Genomic DNA, 22,013 nt, shown 5'->3' with positions numbered 1-22,013 from the left:
TAATTCAGGGGAGTAGATAAGGGGACTTGGCCAAAATTTAAAAGGACACCACACAAACTAGACAAAAATGTTCCACTGCAGTACTGTTTCAACATATACTATTAATCCACACTCCAGTCAAAATCCAACTGATTCCGCAACAATTAAATCAAGATCCAATCCCTCCAGCTCCAAACCACCCTAAGCATCAAGAAAGGAGCAGAAAAAGAGAAGCAGAGAGATCAAGAAGAGAGAAGCAGAAAGAGGGAGAGACAGATGATATAGCTATCACCAAAGCCTTGTAGAAGACCAGCTCCCACAAGTCGGCAAACACACACCCTTGATTTTATCTGCTCTGGTCCCTATGGCCAACCCTCCCCAGGTGGCTTTCTAAGCTACCAGCCACTCTGGGGGTTCCAGGCCAGGGTGAGGGGCAGTGTCCTGACTGTTCCTACCAATCTGAGCTGGGCGAGGGGCTCCAGGAAGTGTGGTGTGTTATAGGTTTCCCAAGCTGTCTGTGACTGACAGATACTCCAGGGCTTCCCCGTGTGGGCTCCAGGGGCTGCCATGTGGGATACGATGCCAACCCACCTCCATCCCTTCCCCCTTCACACACATACACACACACTCCCCACAGGTTGGTTCTGACTCAATAATAACTAATCTCATGTCTAACACAGATTCATACATCTAATACTCAAAACGTCTGTGATAGTAGTCCAGTTGACCTCCATCAGATTGTTTTTCAAATGTATGAAACATATAATTTTATAATTTTATTTACAATTTTAAACATTTATTTCATAGTACAGTATTGAAATTAAACAAAGATAGTGATACATCAGCAGAAATAACAAAATAAAATAATTTTGAATATTGAGAAATTCCTGATTGCAGGAATTAACTTTTTTGTTAGAAGTTACTTTGTAGCAAATTGGGAAAGCATCTAAATAGTGTATAGACTAAATGATATAACCATGAAATTATCAGTTGCAAATTGTTTTGTGTATACTTTTTATACCTTACAAATTAAGAGAGAACTATGATAGTGAAATAACAAATATGGATTCTACTGGGAAGTAGGCACATTTTTTCTCTTTCAGATTTCAGTTTTGTGTGTATATATATATTTACTTTGTTGGTTTTTTTTTAATGCCGCTGAGAAGTTTATAAGAAAGGTAAGTATTATCTTATTTAACTTAAAATGTGTTTTTGAAAATCCTATGGTTTTACTTAATCATAGTAAAAATTAGGTAACAATAGGAGTCTTTAACAAAGGATGACACTTGTTCCTTTGGCAGATATTCAGCTATTGCTGTAGCTACTTCATCATTCTGCCCAGCGTATACATTTCATAATTTGTTGGAATATTTGTGCTTGTTCCTTGAACTGTGGTAACTCTTCATGTTGTTGCATAATTCTGACTGTAGTCCACACAGTGCAGTGGAGTTCTGACCTTCTCCCTTATGTTCTGTAGGCAGCTCAAGGTGGTGGTCACAGAACCCTGCTCTATGGCCATGCGATACTACTTCGACATTCGTTCAGTGAAATGGTAAGTGAAAGAGCACTTGCACAGAATGAGTAACAGGGAAGTCAAATAAATGTATTTTTACCAAATAAAAAAATACATAAATTTGAAATCATGCTCTTTCCTAGTTATTTTTTGTGCTATATAAAAAAAAAGCTTATGGTGTCTTGACATAATAGAAGTGTTTAAATTCAGATTCTTCATCTAACTCAGAAACGTAGCTGAAAAGCTCCTTTGGCCATGGATTATTTCTGTGTCTTTAAGGAATCCATTTTAATGATAATTCCATTAGCAAGTGCTTCTACTGTAAATGAATTTGTTGTGATATACATTATTATATTCCCACCATATTTTGTAAGATGTTTGACATCCTATAGTTAGCAGGGATAATGCCCACAAACAGGCTGTCTTCAGGCTGCCTTATATAAATTTCTTTGTAGGACATTTTGCAAATGGAAAATTTCAGCTGTTTTGAATCTTTTAATTATTAGGGCCCATGTGAATACACTTATAGAAGACTGAAGAAAGGAGAAGGCAGGAAAACATCTTTCCTCCTTTTTCCTTTACTAGAAAACTCTACGATAATCTTCAAACTTTGTTACTTATGTTCATGAACCATACAAATTGTAGTGGCCTTGATATAACAGAGTTGCTAGTATGATTAGTACCTTTTAGTACATTTGTCATGTTTCCATGAAGTAAACTTATTATGGTAACATTTTAATTAGACATTTGCATGTTCCCATCTGATGAGCTATGTGAAACTTTCTCAGTGCTAAATTGCACATTGGAAAAGGATTTTGATGTTTCCAATTTAGGAAGAGCTTCTATATGAATAACAACATAATTCTTCAAGTAATTAAAAAAATTAAGCACATTTTGATAGTAAGACGAAGTAATGTGAGAGTATTCATTTGGCATGTGTTTCAATGGATACTGCTGGGTTTTTGTTTTCAATGACTTCACTGTTTTGCAGTATTTGACATGTTTAACATCATCAAGATCCCAGACAGACAAACTTGCATTTGACGTAGGACTACGAGAAAATGCAGCAGGTATGTCAAGTTATTTTTGAAAGAAAATGTGTCACACAGTTCTGGTTTTAGAAGAAGCATTGAGATTAATGTAACTATAAGCTTATGAATGGCATGTTTATGTGTTCATTAGAAATAAGATGACTGAAAGAAATGATGACTCTCAGTACTGATGGCTGTCAGTACTAATAAGTTTCAGCAAATAAACCGACTTAGTGTAAGAATGTGAGAGAGCCTTGCAATTAAACTGAGCTAGCACAGCTGCAATAACATGGGTTATAATGGTCAAATTAGAAAAAAAATCTGTTGAATAAAGTAAATTTGATGCAGTTGTTTTTGTTTTGTGTTTTGTCACTTTCAATAGAACTAGGGTATGGAAAAAACATATATTGGTGAATTCATGATACACATTGTAACCACGTAGCAAAAGAAATTTACAACTTTTAACTCAGGAAAACAGAAAAAGTGTAATGAGCACATTGTTGAAAAAGCTGAAGAAAAATAAAAGCATAAAATGTATCAAAACAATAATGGGACAAAGTAGAAGACATACAACACGAACATGACATTATGTGAAAGTTTTAAAATCTAATTAATAGATTTCTGGGACTACTGCCAGTAACAGTGCTACTGACAAAACTATAGTAAAAAAAAATTGTGCTTCCATGAAAGCACATATAAATTATGGGTTGCCACTAGGAGCTATATTAAATGAGTTTAAAAGCAACTTAGTTGCAAAGAGCTACAAATAGGTTTACATTGAAGGGAAAATCAAAGTATCTGTATACACACCTCATTAATATGAAGTTTCAAATAAAGAAATACCAGTTGTGTTAATGTAAACCTGTGCTTTCTATTGCATTTTCATTATATTGAAAATAAATTAAAATCAAAATAGACTGACCGATGATGGAGAGGCACTGCCAGTGTAGGTGTTAAAAAGTTTGTGGACCATGACCTTTGAAACTTTCTTTTCAAGTGGCTCTAGCTGCAGAAGTTTCTCTTTTGAATGAATCAGGTTTGTCTTTCAGTTGTTTCTAGTCATACAGAAGGTGGTCTCAGACATCTATTAGTAGCCTGTTACTTGGCTATCTTTGATTGTTGCCTTAGATGGAGAACATTTTCTTTAGGCATGTTGATAAAAGGAGTGTGTGTGTAATCTTTATGAAAATAAATTCACTGAATTGTGTCTTTTTAATTTTATAGCATTTTTTCAGAGTTATTGCACATGTGTCTGCTTCTACCTATGAGGTTTTGTAATGAATATCTGTAGTTGTTTCATTGGTATTTGCTTAATTATACATATACAGAAAGACCCTTTACACATAGGTAAGATTAAAAAAGGCAACACATAAAAGAAGTGCTTAGTTGTGCTTCTGCCCGGAGGATTTTGATAACTACCACATGCCTGTAAACCTCATAAACTGCATGGCATAATATCACTTCCCGTCTTCCTAATCCCTCACCTACAAAACTGTCCTAGTGAATCAATTTCAGCTGCAGGAGGTATTCTTCATCTAGCAGGTATTGAAGGAAAAGCCACTGGCTATTAAAAATTATTCCCTTAAAAGATTTAGCATTTTACACTTTTAAGGGTGTAACTTTTATTTATTGTCTTCACTAGAATTAGTTTCATAACCTTCAAATTTTGTTTTAAGAGGGTTTTGCATGAAATACCTTAATTGATCAAACAAATTTTTGTGCTTTGTCAGATGCTACCAGTTTTGCCTTTGCTTATTTTTTTGTCACTTTGCATTGCCTGGTGAGAAAGCTGTATTCAATTTGTTTTCTTCAAGGTCTTATCTAAGCTCTGAAGGGTGTGAAATTGTGAAATGAATTGGGTAGTCTTCCCAGAATCATAAGTGTGTGTGTGTGCAAAGTAACCTGGAATCTTACATTTAATGTGTAGGAAATATTCTATGGCTGTTGCCCTTAGGCCTGACTATCTTTTAGTTGTATGGTCTGTAGTGCTACTGGAACTGCTTCCAGGTCTGATATTTGTAGTGTAGCAACTTTGTAAAGTTATGGAGGATTTGTTTCAAAATTCTGTATTCTACAAGAGAAGTGTATCTTAGAGTGGAAATGATGCAGAAGATTGTGAATTAAAATATGACCATTAAGCAAAAGAAGACACAAAAGATCATAAATAAGACTGACATAACTGTCAGCAATTTCCTGGCAGGGAGAGCCATGAAGGGAGGGCAGTCCTGAGCAGTGTTTTGTAAAGAGTTAGTTGCTTTAAAAAGACATGAAAAGGGAAATATCAGGTTCAGATATGATAAAGATTGATTGACAAAAAGTTTCAAGGAAAAAGAAAAGCATTAAAATTGATTGAAAATAGGAATGAGGTGGATTTATAAGACACAATTTTTATTATAATATTTCAATGCTATATAAAGATATCCTTAGAGTTCTTGGGAGTTGCCTCTTTTGTAGACTCTTGATTAGTTCCTCTGTCCTTTAGGTGAGGCGTGCTGGTGGACAATACACCCTGCTTCTAAACAAAGGTCAGAAGGAGAAAAAGTTCGAATAGGTGATGATCTTATCCTGGTCAGCGTGTCCTCTGAAAGATATCTGGTAAGTTTGTTTCTTTAACAAGCGGTCAAATGGTGGGAACATACAAAGTGCTGTGAGAAGACGGGGAAAATAGTTGGGATTCTTACGAATCATCTTTTTCTAATCTAGGAATTAATGTCTGGTTGTAATGCATTTTTATTTTTCCTCACTGAAACGGGTGTATGTGTATGTGTGTGTGTTCCTCCTCCAGGATAAGACTGTTTCCATGCCTTTTTCCCAAGATGTGCTTCAGCATTCTCTATCTTAGGAAGTTTTTATTTCTGTAATTGTGAAAGATTTCTATGCTGCAGCTGGAGTCTGCTGATTAGATTTAGAAAAGAGTTCATTTTAAAAGCAAGTCACTGCTATTTTTTAAAGAATGTTTGTATATTTACTTTTTGATATATTCTCTTTGTTGTTAAATTAATGTACTAAATATTTATGAGTGCAGAATTTTCACTGTTTCCTCCTATCATTGTCTTATTTCAGCATCTGTCTGTTTCAAACGGAAATATTCACGTGGATGCCTCCTTTATGCAGACACTATGGAACGTACATCCTATATGCTCTGGAAGCAATATTACGGAAGGTCTGTAATTTTATTTATTTAGAAATGTATATAATTTAGGTTACTTTGTATGCTTTTTATAAAGGATGAAAATGAAAAAAAAATCACCTTCAGAACACCAAACCATAAAGTTTAATGAAAATAAAGGAAAGGAGCAAAGAAGAGAAGAATAATTGATGGGAGAACAGGGAAATACAGATTCATCAACCGGATTAACTGAAGAAAAGCTAAATGAGCACTGTAACCTTAGAATAACAAAGCATAAAAAGCTGTATGAGAAATGAAGATTCAGTTTAATTTTGGGGAACAGGAGCTGCAGAATAACTAAAGCCAGAAAACTTAGATTTTGTATAAAATTTTCCTATGTCCTGTTCTTCCAGTACAGGTATAACAGAGAGATAAAAAGTACAGGCAAAATGGAAAGCCATTTTATCAAAGTTCCTATTTCAGTCTCCTGTGTTTTTTATGGACATTTGCTCAGTATCCTTTGTGGATCTCACAGTCATGCTTATTGTCTGTCTGTAGTAGACAAGAAAATTCATTCTCTTAACCAGCCTAAATCCTACACCAGAGTGAGGATTTCTTTCTAGGTACTTAACTTCATTTTATGGTCATATTTCACCTTATCCTGAGAAATTTCTTGTTCTGTGTTGAAAGGCTGACCCACTAGGTATTGCTCCTTATTTCAATGCCATACTTTGGCATTAACACTGTCATAGCAAACATTGTACTTTACATCTGCCATTCTCTGTTCAAAGTATCAGCCCTTGATGTTCACAAATGACTCGAATGTCTTTGTCATTTTGTACCACTTGGCTGTAAAACTGATCACTTTTGATATAGTAATATACGATATCATAGGACAAAATGGAGCTGTAAGGGAACTGAAAGAGATATAGCATTTCCCTGGGATCAGCTACAGTAAGTCTTGATATAGATGACTACCCTGGTAGTCATCTATAGATGACTAAAGACTATAGACTAATGACTAAAGATCTATAGACATCTAAAGACTTAATTCAGTAGGCTTATCTGAAGTATGGTTGGGTTCTTCTAATCCCAAGTGATTTAAATCAGCATCCCACGGTGTTTCTGTGCACTGGTCCATAAGAAACATATATTGGAGTATTCTTAGGTTTTAATTTTAAGAGCATATGGGATACGGATTTTCTGATTGCTTCTGCACGACAGAACCAGGTATTTAAAAACAGCTGCTGGGGGCCTGCCATCCTAGATCATAAATAGAATAGAGGTCAACTCTGGAAAAGTCTGTGTTTCCCTAGGTTTCACAGGTAAAAAACCCAAACAAACAGGAAAGCCATCCTATAGCAAAGTTTAAAACTTGTAACAGATGACAAACAAAATGAGCCACACAGAGAGACCATGGAAGATCAATGGTATATTTTAAATTTCTGTAACAGAAGGGATTTGGCAGCTAACCTTCCTAAGAACTTACAGAATCACAGAGCTGTTGAGGTAGGAAATGACCTGGTCCAATTTGCTGTCCAAGTTGGTCCACCTAGAATAGGTTGCCTAGGACTGTGTTTAGACAGGTTTAGACTCTCTCCAAGGATGGAGACTCCACAACCTCCCTGGGCAACCTGTGCCAGTGCTCAGACACCCTCAACATGATAAAGTGTTTCCTCACATTCAGACAGACCCTGCCATGTTTTGGTGCGTGCCCATTGCCTCTGGTTTTGTCACTGGGCACCACTGAAGAGACCCTGATCCCGTCCTCTTTACATTCCTGAAGTCCCCCCAGAGCCTTCTCTTCTCTAGGTCAAACAGTCCCAGTTCTCTCAGCCTTTCCTCATGTGTGACATGCACCAGTCTCTTAGTCATCTTAATGTCCCTTTGCTGTACTTGGAACCCTTATACTGTGTAGCCCAGAACTGGTCACATAATCCAAAATTTTGTAATTACAAAAAAATTAAATTAAACAGGTTGGGGTGAGGTAAGCAGAGAAGTAGGTTTTCTGCGTATCAATCAATTTTTTTCCAACTACTTAGGCTTAGTTGCATATACAGCTCTTGGAATGGTTTATGTGAGAGATGATCATATGTAAAAAGACATAACGGTCGAGCTCATGTTGAATGAACAGACTGAGAAAGCAGGATTTCCTGAGTGTAAAATCGTATTGGGAATCAGACAATGTACATTTTGTGATATTTGAGAAACTTTTGATGGAACACAAATATCAGGAAAGTGTATTTTTTTCACATTATTTCTTTGCTTTGAATTTTGTATTAATTGGCAACAGAGTAATTGTCAGTTACTGTTTTCCTAATTTACAAATATATTTTGAATCATCTGCGCAGTATGAAAGTTTTCTTCTTTCCTTCCTCCTTTATGTATGTTCTTTCAAAAGGCATTAATTTCACTTACTAGGTCAGAACTGTTTGAACTGAAGGTCTGATGAACCATTCTCCTCCTACACCCCTTTGTCTTTTCCTCTTTAATGTGAGGCAAAGTGCCTGCACTCTGTGTTAAATGGGTTGGAAAGTTAGTTTCCATTAAACTTAATCTTTGGAACTACAAAGTGTTTTTCTCTTGTCTTTCTCTTACTGCTGCTGTGCACTTTTGCTTTTGACACAGATTATAAATGTCAGAACAAACTGATGAACTCATGAAATTATTTTGTATTGAGATAATTTAAATTGTACTAAGGGGGAGGAAACTGTGGTATTATATATTTGATTTGGCAATATATTGATATGATTATATATTGATGTGGCAAAGACTACATAATACCACGATATTACATTCTCTGAGTACCCACAAATCAGGTTGACTGCAGAACTGGCCTAAGTTTATACAAAAGATCCATGAATATGCAGAGAAGTTAAAACTACTCACGGCTTTTATTCTGCATGGAAATAAACTGTTATCTACCCAGCTGAAATGGTAACAAAAAATTCCCCCCTGAACATTTTCTGCATGTTTTTTTCTTGTTCTGGTATTTCCTAGCCTACTGTATGGTAATTGATTAACACCACCAGGGACATAAAACAGCTCTTTCCTGGCAAGTACAAGAGCATTGCAGGGATAATTAATTAATGTGTTAATATACAAATAAAAGGTATTCCTTTACAGCTGGAATTTTTCATAGCATTTTATAATTATACAAAGACTTAAATCTCCGGTTCAGGAAATCTCACAACCACAAATCATAGCAGTCTGGAAGAGCATCACTGCTCCTTGCCTTCTCCCTATACTCTTGCCTTAGACACCTACAATTATAAACTTTGGAGAAAGGATTCAGGGCTAGAAGAAAATTTAGTCTGGCATGGCACAGCCATTCCTTTGCCTAAGAGAGCACAATTTCAGAAGAACATTTTTACACTATTTAATTTCTTCAATTTTCAAAAAAATAAATGTTGCCAAGGGCTTTAATTTCCTTTTCTGTCTCAGAATCCCAATTTGATTTTTAAAATTTAAGAGATTGCTTTCTTTTTATCTTCATTTTCAGAAGAATTATTTTCAACTGAAAAAGGTATTAAAAGTAGTATGTCATCATACTAAATTTGTTCTTGTTTAATTTCAGTTATGATTGAAAATTTGGAAAACATTTCATCTAGCTCTTTAGAATTTTTAAAAATTTTACGAGGGTGTTATTTTCATATTGTCAATGTTTAAGCTAATGAGTAAATGAACTTCTTCTACAGGATATCTTCTTGGTGGGCATGTAGTACGTTTTTTCCATGGCCATGATGAGTGTTTGACAATTCCATCTACAGATCAGAATGATTCACAGCACAAGTAAGTGATGGTGCATTTTTATATATTTCCTTCTCTCAAAAATGGAAAAGATTGTCAGTTGAATTTGAGGTTAGATAGATTAAAACCTCTTTACAGCAGTCTTTAATTAGGCAGTGACATTGTTACAAGAAGTTAGGTCCTACTAAGCAGAAAATCAGTCATGAGTTCATTTATTGCTGAAATTTAAGTGGTCCATTTCCACTGAGATTTCAGCCTGTTTTATTGTTTGTCTTTAATGTGTACTACTATAAGTAGAGGTAAGCTACTGTTAGCAGGGAAGATGGTAACGTAAAAAAACCCCCCAAACCAAACAAAACAGAAAAAAGTAAGTTTGGCCTTCACAATGACTTTTATATATTTTGCTCCTTTTGGCAAGCTCTTGCTTTCTTAAATTTGATTAATAGATTAAGATAATTAGGTCACATTACATAGACTAAATCACTTTTGTATTAAACTTACATCAATTATATATTTATGTTGATTTTTTTTTCATTTTTTTTGTATTTTGCTGTTAATCAAAATCACAAGCCAATAATTTTGATACACGAACCTTCTAGCTTTAAAAATCATATTCAGCAAATAAGATCTTCATACCCATTGTGGCAAATAAGTTATGCTTTAGGTAATATGATACCACAAGTAACATTCAGTCATGTCAAGTAAACTTTTCAGCTCTCAATTTTCCATGTTTACATTTCTGTGGAGTAAAACTGTCTCCAAAGCCAAAATAAAACTCAAACTGAATGCCAGAAATTTACTTGTTGGTGAATATTGCTATTCTCTTCATATGACTATAGAAAAAAAGATACAAAGTTTACACTGAGTATCAAAATGTATACATCTCGTATAAAAATACTAGAAAAATGTGAGGATCTACATACCTATGTAGAACAGATGTCATAGTCAGACTAATTTTATAAACAACCTGTATTTGTAAGGTTAAAATAGATGCTAACACATTTCAGTATGTTCAGAAATGCTGTACTTTGCTACTGCTGTTACTTATCTAGAAGTCAGATGCAGTTAAAACTAAAAATAATTTTGAAGTCCTATTCCCCAGTGTGATGTTATTCTTAATATATATTTGATGTGTAGTGCTACTGACTTAAGATCTGCTTCCATGTTTTTTACAATAAGTAAATTAAAGGGTGAAATTAAAAAAAAATATTTCTCTGAATAAAATCCATGTTTTTATGTTCCTAAAATGGATAATAATGTGAATGCTATATTGAACATTTTCAAGTGTGTGATAGTGACGATTTAAAGTTGTCTTATCTTTTGTATTTATGAGCTGCATAATAGACATAAGGCCAAATTTGTATTGTGTCATAGTTGTAGAAGTCACATTTACACTATCAAAAAAAATAAATACAGAAAAAAACCCAAGTAGTAATAGGAACAAGAGAAAGAGATGTAGGAAATGATTGTGTTTGTTTCCAAATGGAAATACTTGAGGTGGAGATATTGAATATCAAACAGGCCAGCTTGGCAAGAACAAAAAAATATGGGTGGATGGAATCAAGCAGATGGAGAAAATGTTATGTGGATGCTGTTGTGAAAAAGCAGCAATTCTCTTTTACTTGCAGTTTTGTTACTGTAAGAACAGGTCAGTAATGCTAGGGTAGTGTTGCATATAGAAAAAGCTGGAGAAAGATAAGAGATTTTAAGTAGTATAGGAATTAAAAATATAAAAGTGAACAGAGACAAACCTATGGTATTCCTTCTGTGAAAGAATGGTTTGAGTTGGGCCAAGGAGAAATGAAGCAGATCAAAGAGAGTGGAAATGAATACTCAGTTTTGAGCTTAGCTAGGAAGAGGTATTTAGAGTCTGCCAAAACTAACATTAGTAAGGTCAGTGGGACCAAAGAGGATCTAGGATGAAAATGGAAGAGTAAAGCTCCAGACAGGTATTGTGTATTCAGTATTGTTTATTACATAGGATCATGTAATAGCCTATGTTGGAAGGGATCTTGAAAGATCATTTTCATGATCTGGAAATGAAGATGAATTGACAGATAGGTGTTTTTTTTTCCTTTGATTCTAGAATATCAAAACATCATTATAGAAAACAATGCGTAGGAAATGATAGTGTTTTAACTATGAGGAATATATATTCTTACTCTTTTGGTACACTATCATTTCAAAATTTTTGACATCACATATGTGCTCTTAAATGTAACTCCTAAATAATATACATATAAATACAAGTGCACCATCTTATAAAGAAACTGGATGCAAATGGTTTGTCATGCTTCAGTATACTTCATAATACAATGTAGATACTTCCCAGATTGTATTGGTGTTGCTCATGAAACAGAGAATCAGATGAATTAAAATCTTAACTGTTCTCAGTAGAAGAAAAGTTAGAAACGTTTGTTCAGATAGGAGAACCACAACTTTCGTTTTACAGGTTGAGTTCTGAGTCCCATGGCTGCACAAGAACAATGCTAATTTTGTGGTTTAACCCCAGTCAGCAGTCAAGAACCACTTGAAGTTTTTTGTCTTTCAGTAGGCAGATTTTTAGATCAAGACCTTTCTTATTATCCATTGTATTTCCTATATTCATTTTAAATGAGGAAGATTATACAAATTCTGGTGCTTAGATGACAAAGCATGAATGGTCACTAAAACCTTAAAAACTTCCTGTGAACAGCGCTAATCCACCATAGTTTGTTTTTGTTTGTATTTGACTATTAAGTAGAATATTAGTTTCAGCACTAAAACATATCACTGATCCCCAGACAATAATTCAAGAAAACTAGATTATAGTAAAGGTTTAATTCTTTCACTTCCTTTTTTTTTATTTCTCTGAATTTTCTAAAACCAATATATAATTTAATCTGTATTATCTGTTTTGTAAAGATTATAATGCAGAATTTTTGTTATCACCATCCTTTTTGTCCTTTCATATGAATCATACAAGTAATTCTAGGGATGAAGTCTCAGTGTCATGTTCATGCAGAGAATCTTTAGTATCTGAAAATGTATATATTTATTTTAATGTTGTGTATATGAATGTAAAACCTTTAGTAATCTCTTTGGAACTGTAGGAATTACATATTTTTATAGCTGTTTAGGTAACAGGAAAAATTCTCCAGCCACTTTGAATTTTGTCATCTCCTGAGAGAGAATAGTTTAATGGAAATAGTCTAATTTACCTGGGATATTTGGATTGTGTATGATGGTCTCAGTGATGAGTAGGAATCTTCTGTCTGTTCAACTCCATTTGTTTAGCAGGGAGTAATGTACAGTTTACAAAGAAGTAAGCTATAAATACTGTGTAAACACAAGTAAGCACAAGAGGATGATCTTCTGAATCTCTTCTGTAGGAAAGTTTTTTATGAAACTGGAGGAGCTGGTGTTCGAGCAAGGTCTTTGTGGAGAGTAGAACCCCTTCGAATAAGGTACTTATATTTTTTTAACTTTTTTTTGTTAGCAATTCCTGTTATGTTCACAGCAATTTGATTATTACAGACCCTTAAGGCAGAACATGACTAATATATTTGTCATGTTGTATGATATGTGTTAGTATGTTCTTTGTCAATAATAAAAATCAATCCATTGTGATATAATCATATGGGGAATGTCAGTATTTTCAGACTTTTTTTTTCTGTCTCCCATATTAAAGGCAGCATTGCCCATGACGTATGTCTGCTTGGGACACTGCTTCTGTTTGCAAGTAAAATGCTTTTCTAGTTTTCACTTGGAGTTTTAGAAGCACAGGTGGAAATCAGAGCAGTAATATTCCTCCTGCATTTTTTTTTGTTTGTTTGTTTGTTTTGGTTTTTTTTTTTTAGTTTTGTTTGTTTGTTTGTTTTTTAAGAATCAATCACCTTCCTAGGTGATTAGCTATCTCTTATTTTGCTGGAAGTGAAATTTCAATATATACCATAAGATTACGTATGCTTAACTTTGATGGCCTTCTGAACCATGTTTGTTTTACCCTTGGTGCATTTGTGATTGCAGATGAAATACCCTCATAACCAAGAGAGATGTACAAGAATTCTGTGAAATGTTGAGTCCTCACAAATTAAACCCAACTAAGTTTAATTTGTTTGTTTAGTCAATCAACTAAAAGAGAGTAGTTAATTTACACATGCAGGATGTTTTTATGGACACCACATGTAACACCCTAATAAAAGAGAGAGAGGGTGTAGGAACAAGAAGATGAAAGCTATACTCCTTCCCACGTTCCCTTTGCAAATGTATTAACAGTTTTTCATCTGTTTTTATGCACATATTGAAATCAGAACCAAAAAGTAATATCTAACACATTCTATTTTCTGAACATCCTTTAGAGCCCAAAGTAGAAATGTTAGGTTTGTTTAGTTAATAAACTATTTTTTGATGTCTCTTATGTTTAGCTGGAGTGGAAGTAACATCAGATGGGGACAGCCTTTCCGTCTTCGGCATATTACAACAGGAAAGTATTTGGCTCTGCATGAAGATGAAGGAGTTGTAATATTAGACAGAGAGAAGTCAGACACAACATCTACTGCTTTTTGTTTCAGAGCATCAAAGGTAAATAACATCAGTGCAAATTTGTTCTAAATGTGGAGCACTCAAATACTGAATCTGAGTTGTTTCAACAACTGTATAAATTACTTATCATTTCTAAATTGAAGTAATTGACGGGTATTATTCATTGAAATACAAAGGTAAACAACAAAAGAGTAACAAAGGTCTCCCTCAGAAAAGATAGGGATGATTAATAAATTCAAGAATAAACTAAACTGTTACCACATTTAAAAAACAAGATTGAAAACAAATACAGTGCAAGATACAGTGGTTTAATAATCCACTCTACTAATACTTTAATAATCATAGAATCATTTTAGTTAGACAGAATCTCATAAGTGTTATACATTCCAGCTTTATCTGTCATAATTTAATTCAATTGAATTCAGTTCAGTTGCTATTCTTTGTGCAGTGTGTTGATGGGAATTGAACTGAACTCAATTGAATTTTTCCTCAATACAAGGAAAATGTAGTCAGTGATTTCTAAACCATATGTTTTCAAACTATGCTCTCTAGTGAGCTGCTAATTGCATGTTACTAGCTTTATCATCATTTCCAGCTGGGAAAAACAATACAAGGGAGAGAGAATGAAGAATGATTGTGGAGGTAGGAGAAATTAATAAATTTTTTTCCCAGAAAGTAAAAAGTTTTTTATAATCAATGATGATTAGAAATTTTTATTTATTTTCATGATTTTCCTTATAAATAGTTACCATAGCTGCTACAATAGTGTTTTTTATTAACCATGAAAAACTAAATTTTCCACCTAATTATGAACGCTGTATGGTCCCTGAAGGGCAGTGAGAATCTTTAAAGTTAGTTATATACTAGATAAAATCTACCATTAAGTCTTGACAGATGCTAGACTTTTGTTAGTGTTCTTATCATGTTTAAAATAACGATGTTAATTAGTGTGACTGCATATGATATTTCATGAATTTTTATTTTAGCCAATTAAATAATTGAAAAACTATCAGGAAATTTCCTCTGATTGCTAGTTTCTCACCAAATAGTTTTTCATTCTTTACCCAGTATAAAGGCTATGCAGTGTAGATTGTACATGTGATGTTGTGCAGGGGCATTTATTACAGCTATAATTTTTTCCCATTTTTGGCAAATCATGTCACTGTAGTAAGAATGGTGAGTATCTCAGGAATGCCACTTGATAAATATTTGTGTTAAAATTCCTTAATATACTCACTGCCTAATTGGACACTGTCTGTCCTGCTATTTTTCAATGTTTTAATCTATGTATATAAATGTATAAATTTTAAGTATATATTCTTAATGGTTTTGTATGCATATTAGTAAAATATTTTCTGTTACATTGATTAAACATGCCCTATTTTCATAATCTTTTTGTTGAGGTGTGCCTCAAAGGCCCATTAGTGAAATTTATTACAGTGCCCAAGATGACTAAGCTGAAGTTCAGTAGTAATTAGTTATGCAGAAGTCATTCATGTCTGCTGTGTTTATGCATAATATGGTTGCTAATGTACATTTTTGTATTAAATACAAGCTCAGTATCTAATCATCCTGTCCTATATGTGCTGTCCTATAGAGAAAAGCACATTTCTATCTCAAAATAAGTTATAAACTTGCTTTTTTCTGTGCCAAGAATAAGAATAATTATTAGTTGTCTGGACAGGTAAGAGCTGCACTGTCCCATGGGTAGAGATATTAGTATTTACAAAAGTGAGGGGAACAAGCAGTGATAACTCTTCCTGAAGAAAGAAAGATGAAGTTTTGGAAGGGAATAAACCCCAAAGATTGACCAGGACTGTAAGAAGGAAGAGGCTCTTTCAGCCAAGTGCTGATGGCATACATATTGAGAGGAAAAATAGCCATAGAACTAATAGTTAGACAAGATATATGCAATATACATATTTTATCTTAATTCCTGCACATATGTATTTGTAAACCTTTGCTGGGCTCATTTTCTCAACGAAGAAATATTTTCACTTTCCTGGACTTTAATATGGCATGAATTCAGGGAATATATACCTCTATGTCCACCTGTGTACAGATTCTTAAAAATAGAGTGCTGGAATACCTCTCTGTATACAGCACTCCTCTCCTTTAAACTAAGAGTAATTTTAATTGGAAAGAACCCTGTGAAGTCATCTAGTCCAGCCTTCTGCTCCAGATAGGATCAACACTGAATTCAGACCAAATTGCTCACATGAAACACTGCTGCAGAGTATCCAAAAGGGAATAAAACATTTTTCCATTGCAGTATTCTTTCCTGTTTGGAAGACAGCAAATATCTCTTTTGTAGAAAAGAGGTATTACCTTTGCCAGAAGGCAGAGCTATGTGGAATATACAAATCCCCCAGGCTTCCCAGGAACCTGTAGCACATGACTTAAATAAAGTCTTATTTTTCCAGGAGTTGTTATAGAGACCTTCTTGTTGAAAAAGCACCTTCATCCTCATTAGTGTTACACTCCAGCAGTCTTGTCTGTTCCTTGCTTTTCAAAATCTGTGATTGCATTCATAATTTCCTTTCACTGCTTTTTTTTCCTTTTACTGGCTAGCACTGAAAACTGAAACAGTTATTTTAAATTATAAAATTCAAATTAGTTTTTTCCTTACTATGTCCTCACATAAATAAGAACAGAAGGGAACTTATAAAAAAAGTCAAGGAATATGCTAAAGAACATCGTGGTGCTGATTTCAATGAAAACAGCATATGTAATACGTGCCTATTTACTACAAATTACTGCAAACTAAGCTATAAGTATAAAAAATTGATGGAAAGCCCCAAAATTACATCTTTTATTGGTTTTAATATGGAGCTTACTTTTGACCAAGTTTTAAAATGTGAACCTTTATATTTTAAGGTAACAGATCTGTAATGCCTTGTGACAACAGAGACAGCAGTTTCTCTACACCAGATGGAATCCTGTTTTGAAATGGGATGTTCTCATTCCAGCACAGTACTTGGCTCAGTATACACTGCTGAGCAGAATCTTGGTTCTACTTACAAATTTCTTTGAGACAACACACAGTGCAAACAAGAGTATATTTAAAAATATTTGTTTATTTTAAATTTTTGTAGCCCAGAATTAATATTTGAGATTTCATACTTTATTTTAGTTATGATATATAAAATTGACAATAAAAATTTTTTGGTATAGCCTTGGTAAGTAACATTCTGACACATTCAAAAGTCACAGATGACTCATGCAAAAGGATTTGATATCATTTTAGTATTACTACCAGCATGTAGCTGTCTTAGGGACTACCTACATTTATCTCTAAAAGTTCAAGTACTTACTTTTAAGTTTATAATTTAAAATTGTCATTTCCCTGTAAGCACTGCATTTCCAATAGAGTATTTCTACTTATTTTATATGGGAGGAGAAAATTGAAGGTAAAATAAAAATCACCTCTTTTTTATTTTTTCTTGCCTACTGGGGTGTACAGGTAATACAGAGTACAATAAGTTAAGTCAATGTATCAGTCCTTTGCTGTTGTATCTGTAGACTTTTATCTTTTTACCTTGCTAAATTGGAGGAGGCATGGCAGTACTTTTATTGCAATAAAATTTTCGTTATCTTACGCAAGTTAGATTTACTAAGAGTTCAGCAGACAGGGTTTTTTACCATTCTTAGGGGTGCCTAAGCAAGCCCTTAAGCAATCAAAGGTTTTCCCCTACTGTGTTTTTACTATTGAAAAAATCTTTGTAAAGGCAGTTGGCTTTATTTGTTCTGTTCACACTGTGATTCCTTACCTTCTTTCCATCACATAGGAATCTATGATTCTATGAATTTTCTCACTGATTCTTGCTCTTCCTCTAATATATTAAATATCTTTTGAAAATATCATCTTTGACAGCTTTGCCCTCAAATTCCTTTGTTCATTCCATCTTTCTTTTTTTTGTTGGGTTTTTTTGTTATTGTGGTTTTTCCTTTGCCATCTTCTAGGCCCATGATGTGATTTGTTTTCTTTGATTTTATTAGTTCACAGCCTGAGGGAAGAGAGGATTTTAAAAGAGAAAGTATTTGGATATTTTACTGCTAAAATATGTTCAAATATTTAGATAAGAGATATTTTTTTCCCCTCCTCCCCCGGTAATCTTTATCTGACTATACTTTTCAGCTGTTGTAAAATACACCCTGTCTTTGCAATCACACTGTGATCAAATTACTTGGCTGAAATCCTAGAGAAACTGGACAGAGAGCAAGGAGCAAAACATGATGAAGGGGAATTTACGCTGTATTTATTAAAGGGCCTTCAGGCCCTCAAAATAATTCTAAAGCTTTATTTCTGAAATTCAAAAAATCTTGGGTTTTTTCTGTATGTTTAATGTTGTCAAAAAAAGTCAGTATCAGTATCACTCAATTCTTTTCGAAACAGTAACTGCATTAGGATTGCTTGTTACCAAAATGTTTTAATATTCAGGATGCTGTGTAGAGTCAGAGAAGTAATTGCTGACAGTTAATGAATTTGTGCTATTTTATTGTATTTTTCATTTAATGGCCTCATGGCAAACGTGTATTGAAAGAATTCCTCTTTATTCATACATGATAGTGCGGGTCACGCAAATATGATGTGACATGATTTCCTCATCATCTTCACATTGCAATGGTAACCCCAAAGAATGTCTTGTAATTTCATTTAATTTCATCTTGACATTATAATGCTACCTGTTCCAACTGAAATTATTGTTGAAATGTGACAGTTAAATTCTGTATAAATGAAAGCAGATTAGCAAGGCTAGAATACAACTTCTGTTTTCTCCACAGATGTCGAAAATTTGATAACCTGAAATGAAATTAAAAAAACCCCATTAAACATATAAAATTTAGACTGTGTATCAATTCCTAACATATTTTGTTTAGTTAACAACAAATTAACAGCTATCTACACTTAAGTCCATCAGCAGTTGAAATCATAGAAAAATGATGTTCTTTAATTCCTCTATTTTCTTAAAGTTTTTTTTGTTGAATCACATGTATCCATAATTGGATATTACAAAATTTGCTTTGTAATTCTGTTATTCATGAATTCAATTGTGAAAAGATGAATATTTTATTTTAAAGAAAATATTATGCTTTTATGATGGGATCTTAAAATCCTCTAGTTGTAAATGAAGAAGAATAGGATTAAGAAATAGTTTGCGGTTAAGAAGTGGGTGTTCTAGCTAAGCATTGAGCAATGTCTTTAAAAAAAAATCCAATTCTTCTTACAAAGTAGATAAATAATAAAATAAAATAAATATAAAAAACCTAAGAAATTTAAAAATAAAGGTAAAAGCCAAACTGTATTTATTTTTAAAATTAGTATTTTCTTTTTTTGCTGGTTGTTGCAATACAAACATATTATCCAAGTGAAGTGTTTATCTGTATATACAATTTATAAACAAAAAATTCTTTTACATAAAAATATTTTAACTACATTTCAAAATAGGTTACTGATTATTTTTATTTTTTCATGTTTAAGCTAAAATTCAAGAATGTTGGTTATATAGAGTTTTATAGACTCTGAAACTGAAACTTTATTTACATCAATTACACTATCAATTATGTTAAGTTAAACATTTAAATATTTTCTTAATCTTTAAAGATTTTACTTGATTTTTCCTGCTTCAGAGAAAAAGATGCTTGAGATTTGAAATTATTTTTAATCACAATCTGAATAGTTAATTATAAAGAAACAAAAATTATGTTAAGTAAAATTTAGCTCTGTCCTAACAGCATAAGTAGCAGAAACATTGTTCAGTATTGTAATATATATTCAGTGTAGAAACATAACCTATTCCAATACAGAGACTGAATGCCAACTTTATCTTCCTAGGAGCTAAAAGAAAAGCAGGATTCTAGTCTCAAACGTGACATTGATGGAATGGGACTCCCAGAAATAAAGTATGGTGATTCAATCTGTTTTGTTCAACATGTGGCCACTGCCTTATGGTTGACTTACAAGGCACAGGATGCTAAATCAGCACGTTTAGGTCCCCTGAAAAGAAAGGTAATATTTGATATTCTTTTTAATTACTTGTGAAATGAATGTTAATTTCATAACAGTTTGTGCGTTTGTTTTGTGCTGCTATATTGAAAATGTGAGTATTTCATTCTAAAAATGTAAACATTGTTGGATATTAGCATAACTATATAACTGAAGAAAAAACTTTGCCACTAAGAAATGTATTTAACTATTTTTCTTGTCAGAAGAAATTATTAATTTGTGCTCAATTTTTATTTTTGATACCACTAAAAGATGGAAATTCCTGATTCAAATGGTCAAATAATTTTTTGAAAATCGACATTGAACTGTTATAACTGGTGTAAACTTGTAAGTCATATTCACTGATGTTTTAGATTTTTTTATTGAGTATATTGTGTGAAATGGCAATTAAATTTGTTACTTAAGAAATGGCTGTGGAAAATCCTCAAATTTCTTAAGGGACATTAAAATAATTTCCTCCGCAAATGTTAGATGTAATTGTGATATGACATCAGGATGATCTTTCACTCAGCCTTTTGATTATAGGGTACGATTATATTCTTAATTAAGGGCATATCATCTGTTAAATCTTCAAATTACGTTCACATTTTGTTCAGTATTAACGGGTTTAATACTAGGTCGCATAAATGCTTCATTACCAAATGATTCCTTGGTTCTCTATTTGTAGATTTTACAACTTCAGCTTATCATGAGAACATGAGAAAGGGAAAAAAATGTTCATTACTGAAAAGAAGTTGGAATTCTCTTTTAATTACTTGTATGTATGTACATTCATAAGAGGATACCCATATACAAGTACTGTAATATGAAACAATGAGATCCACATCACACACCGTTGGCATAATCAGATTTATTCATATGCACCACATATGGTGATCATAAATGGGTAGTGAGTGCCCAACTCCTTCACTTCTCAGCAACATGGCTGATCAGAGAAATTCTTTATATGCCAGTCATTCAGTATTTTCTTGATAAAAAATTAAATCACACAATGATAGCCTCTTCCTTTCCCGTGCCAGAACTGGCTATGGTATTCTGTTTCCTCAGAGCATCTAATTTCACTTCTTGGAAAGGCAACATGGAGATTTGTGCTCTGTATTCAATGAAAAATTTTACAATAGCTTCCAGTTTAGTGTTTTGTTTCCCCAGTATTCTTCTCAGCAGCAAAGAACCTCCATAATTGCCTGTCACTTTTATTCTCCTTTGAAACCGTTTCATTCATGTTCAAAGTCTTTGAATCTTTTGTTGTCCTCTCACCTGGAGAATTCTGTCTTGTTAATGTCTTCAAACAGAAGAAAACCCAAACCTTCTAGCTATCTAGTAATTGATATTTCTGTGGAGGCAAAAAAAAAGTTTTTTGTCCTCTGCAATACATTATACTAGACTATAATTTTTTAAGGAAATTTAGATGTGTAAAAAAAAGGGTGCTTTTTTTTCACATAATGTAGCTATTATCACTGTCAGCTGCTGCAAAACCATAGAGAGGAGAAAACAACTATGGGATTAATTCTGTTACAAAATACTAAAAATTCCCAGTAAAAATTTCTGGGTTTTTGGGTTTTGGTGCAGTTTCATGTACCTAGTTATTATACTGTATTTGCAAGACACTAATATAAAGAAATTCTGGCATCATTTTTGGAGATTTTCTTGCAGATTTCTGCAAGAGTTGTTATTTATTTTATCTCTCTCTGAGATTGTGGTAAACAAGGCTTCAAGACTTTGCCAGGTAATGATGATGTTTACATCAATGTTCTAGTCAACATCCCCACATCATCCAGTGAGTGATGGTTGTCTGTCTTTTCAGTTTGAGAGTTTGCTTCTATGCAAGCTATAAACTCCTGCAGAGCTCCAAAATGCTAGAGGTCAGAGAACAGAGAAACCTATGCTGTATGTTTTGGATTCATGTTCTGGAGGCCATTGCTCAGGCTGTTCATCAGTCTTGCTGTACCTCAACTAGCAAGGCAGTGCCAAATGCCCCTTTTTATATGCAGAGAAGTGTTTTATCTGGAGAACTGATGTAGACAGTGCTGAATGCTTCTATCTGTGGTCTACTCACTGGCGTTCTAAATCGCACTTTCCTGTAATTGTGATGTTTCTGGA

The 22,013-nt window shown here is 33.5% G+C and overlaps 1 protein-coding gene across 14 annotated transcripts in view; it reads left to right on the top strand.

Moving 5' to 3' along the window:
• The window catches only part of RYR3 (ryanodine receptor 3), a 212,354-nt gene that overhangs the window by 50,235 nt on the left and 140,106 nt on the right, over positions 1-22,013 (top strand). For all 14 annotated transcript variants that reach the window (XM_064658435.1, XM_064658448.1, XM_064658446.1 and 11 more), the window contains exons 4-11: positions 1,457-1,531; positions 2,484-2,562; positions 5,006-5,118; positions 5,587-5,686; positions 9,331-9,424; positions 12,754-12,828; positions 13,789-13,945; positions 19,743-19,916. In XM_064658435.1, the coding sequence (XP_064514505.1) occupies positions 1,457-1,531; positions 2,484-2,562; positions 5,006-5,118; positions 5,587-5,686; positions 9,331-9,424; positions 12,754-12,828; positions 13,789-13,945; positions 19,743-19,916 (867 nt within the window). The remainder of the gene's footprint in view (positions 1-1,456; positions 1,532-2,483; positions 2,563-5,005; positions 5,119-5,586; positions 5,687-9,330; positions 9,425-12,753; positions 12,829-13,788; positions 13,946-19,742; positions 19,917-22,013) is intronic.

The sequence above is a fragment of the Pseudopipra pipra genome, chromosome 6 (genome assembly GCF_036250125.1).
Source record: "Pseudopipra pipra isolate bDixPip1 chromosome 6, bDixPip1.hap1, whole genome shotgun sequence".
NCBI lineage: Eukaryota > Metazoa > Chordata > Aves > Passeriformes > Pipridae > Pseudopipra > Pseudopipra pipra.
This window is presented reverse-complemented; position numbering and strand designations above follow the sequence as displayed.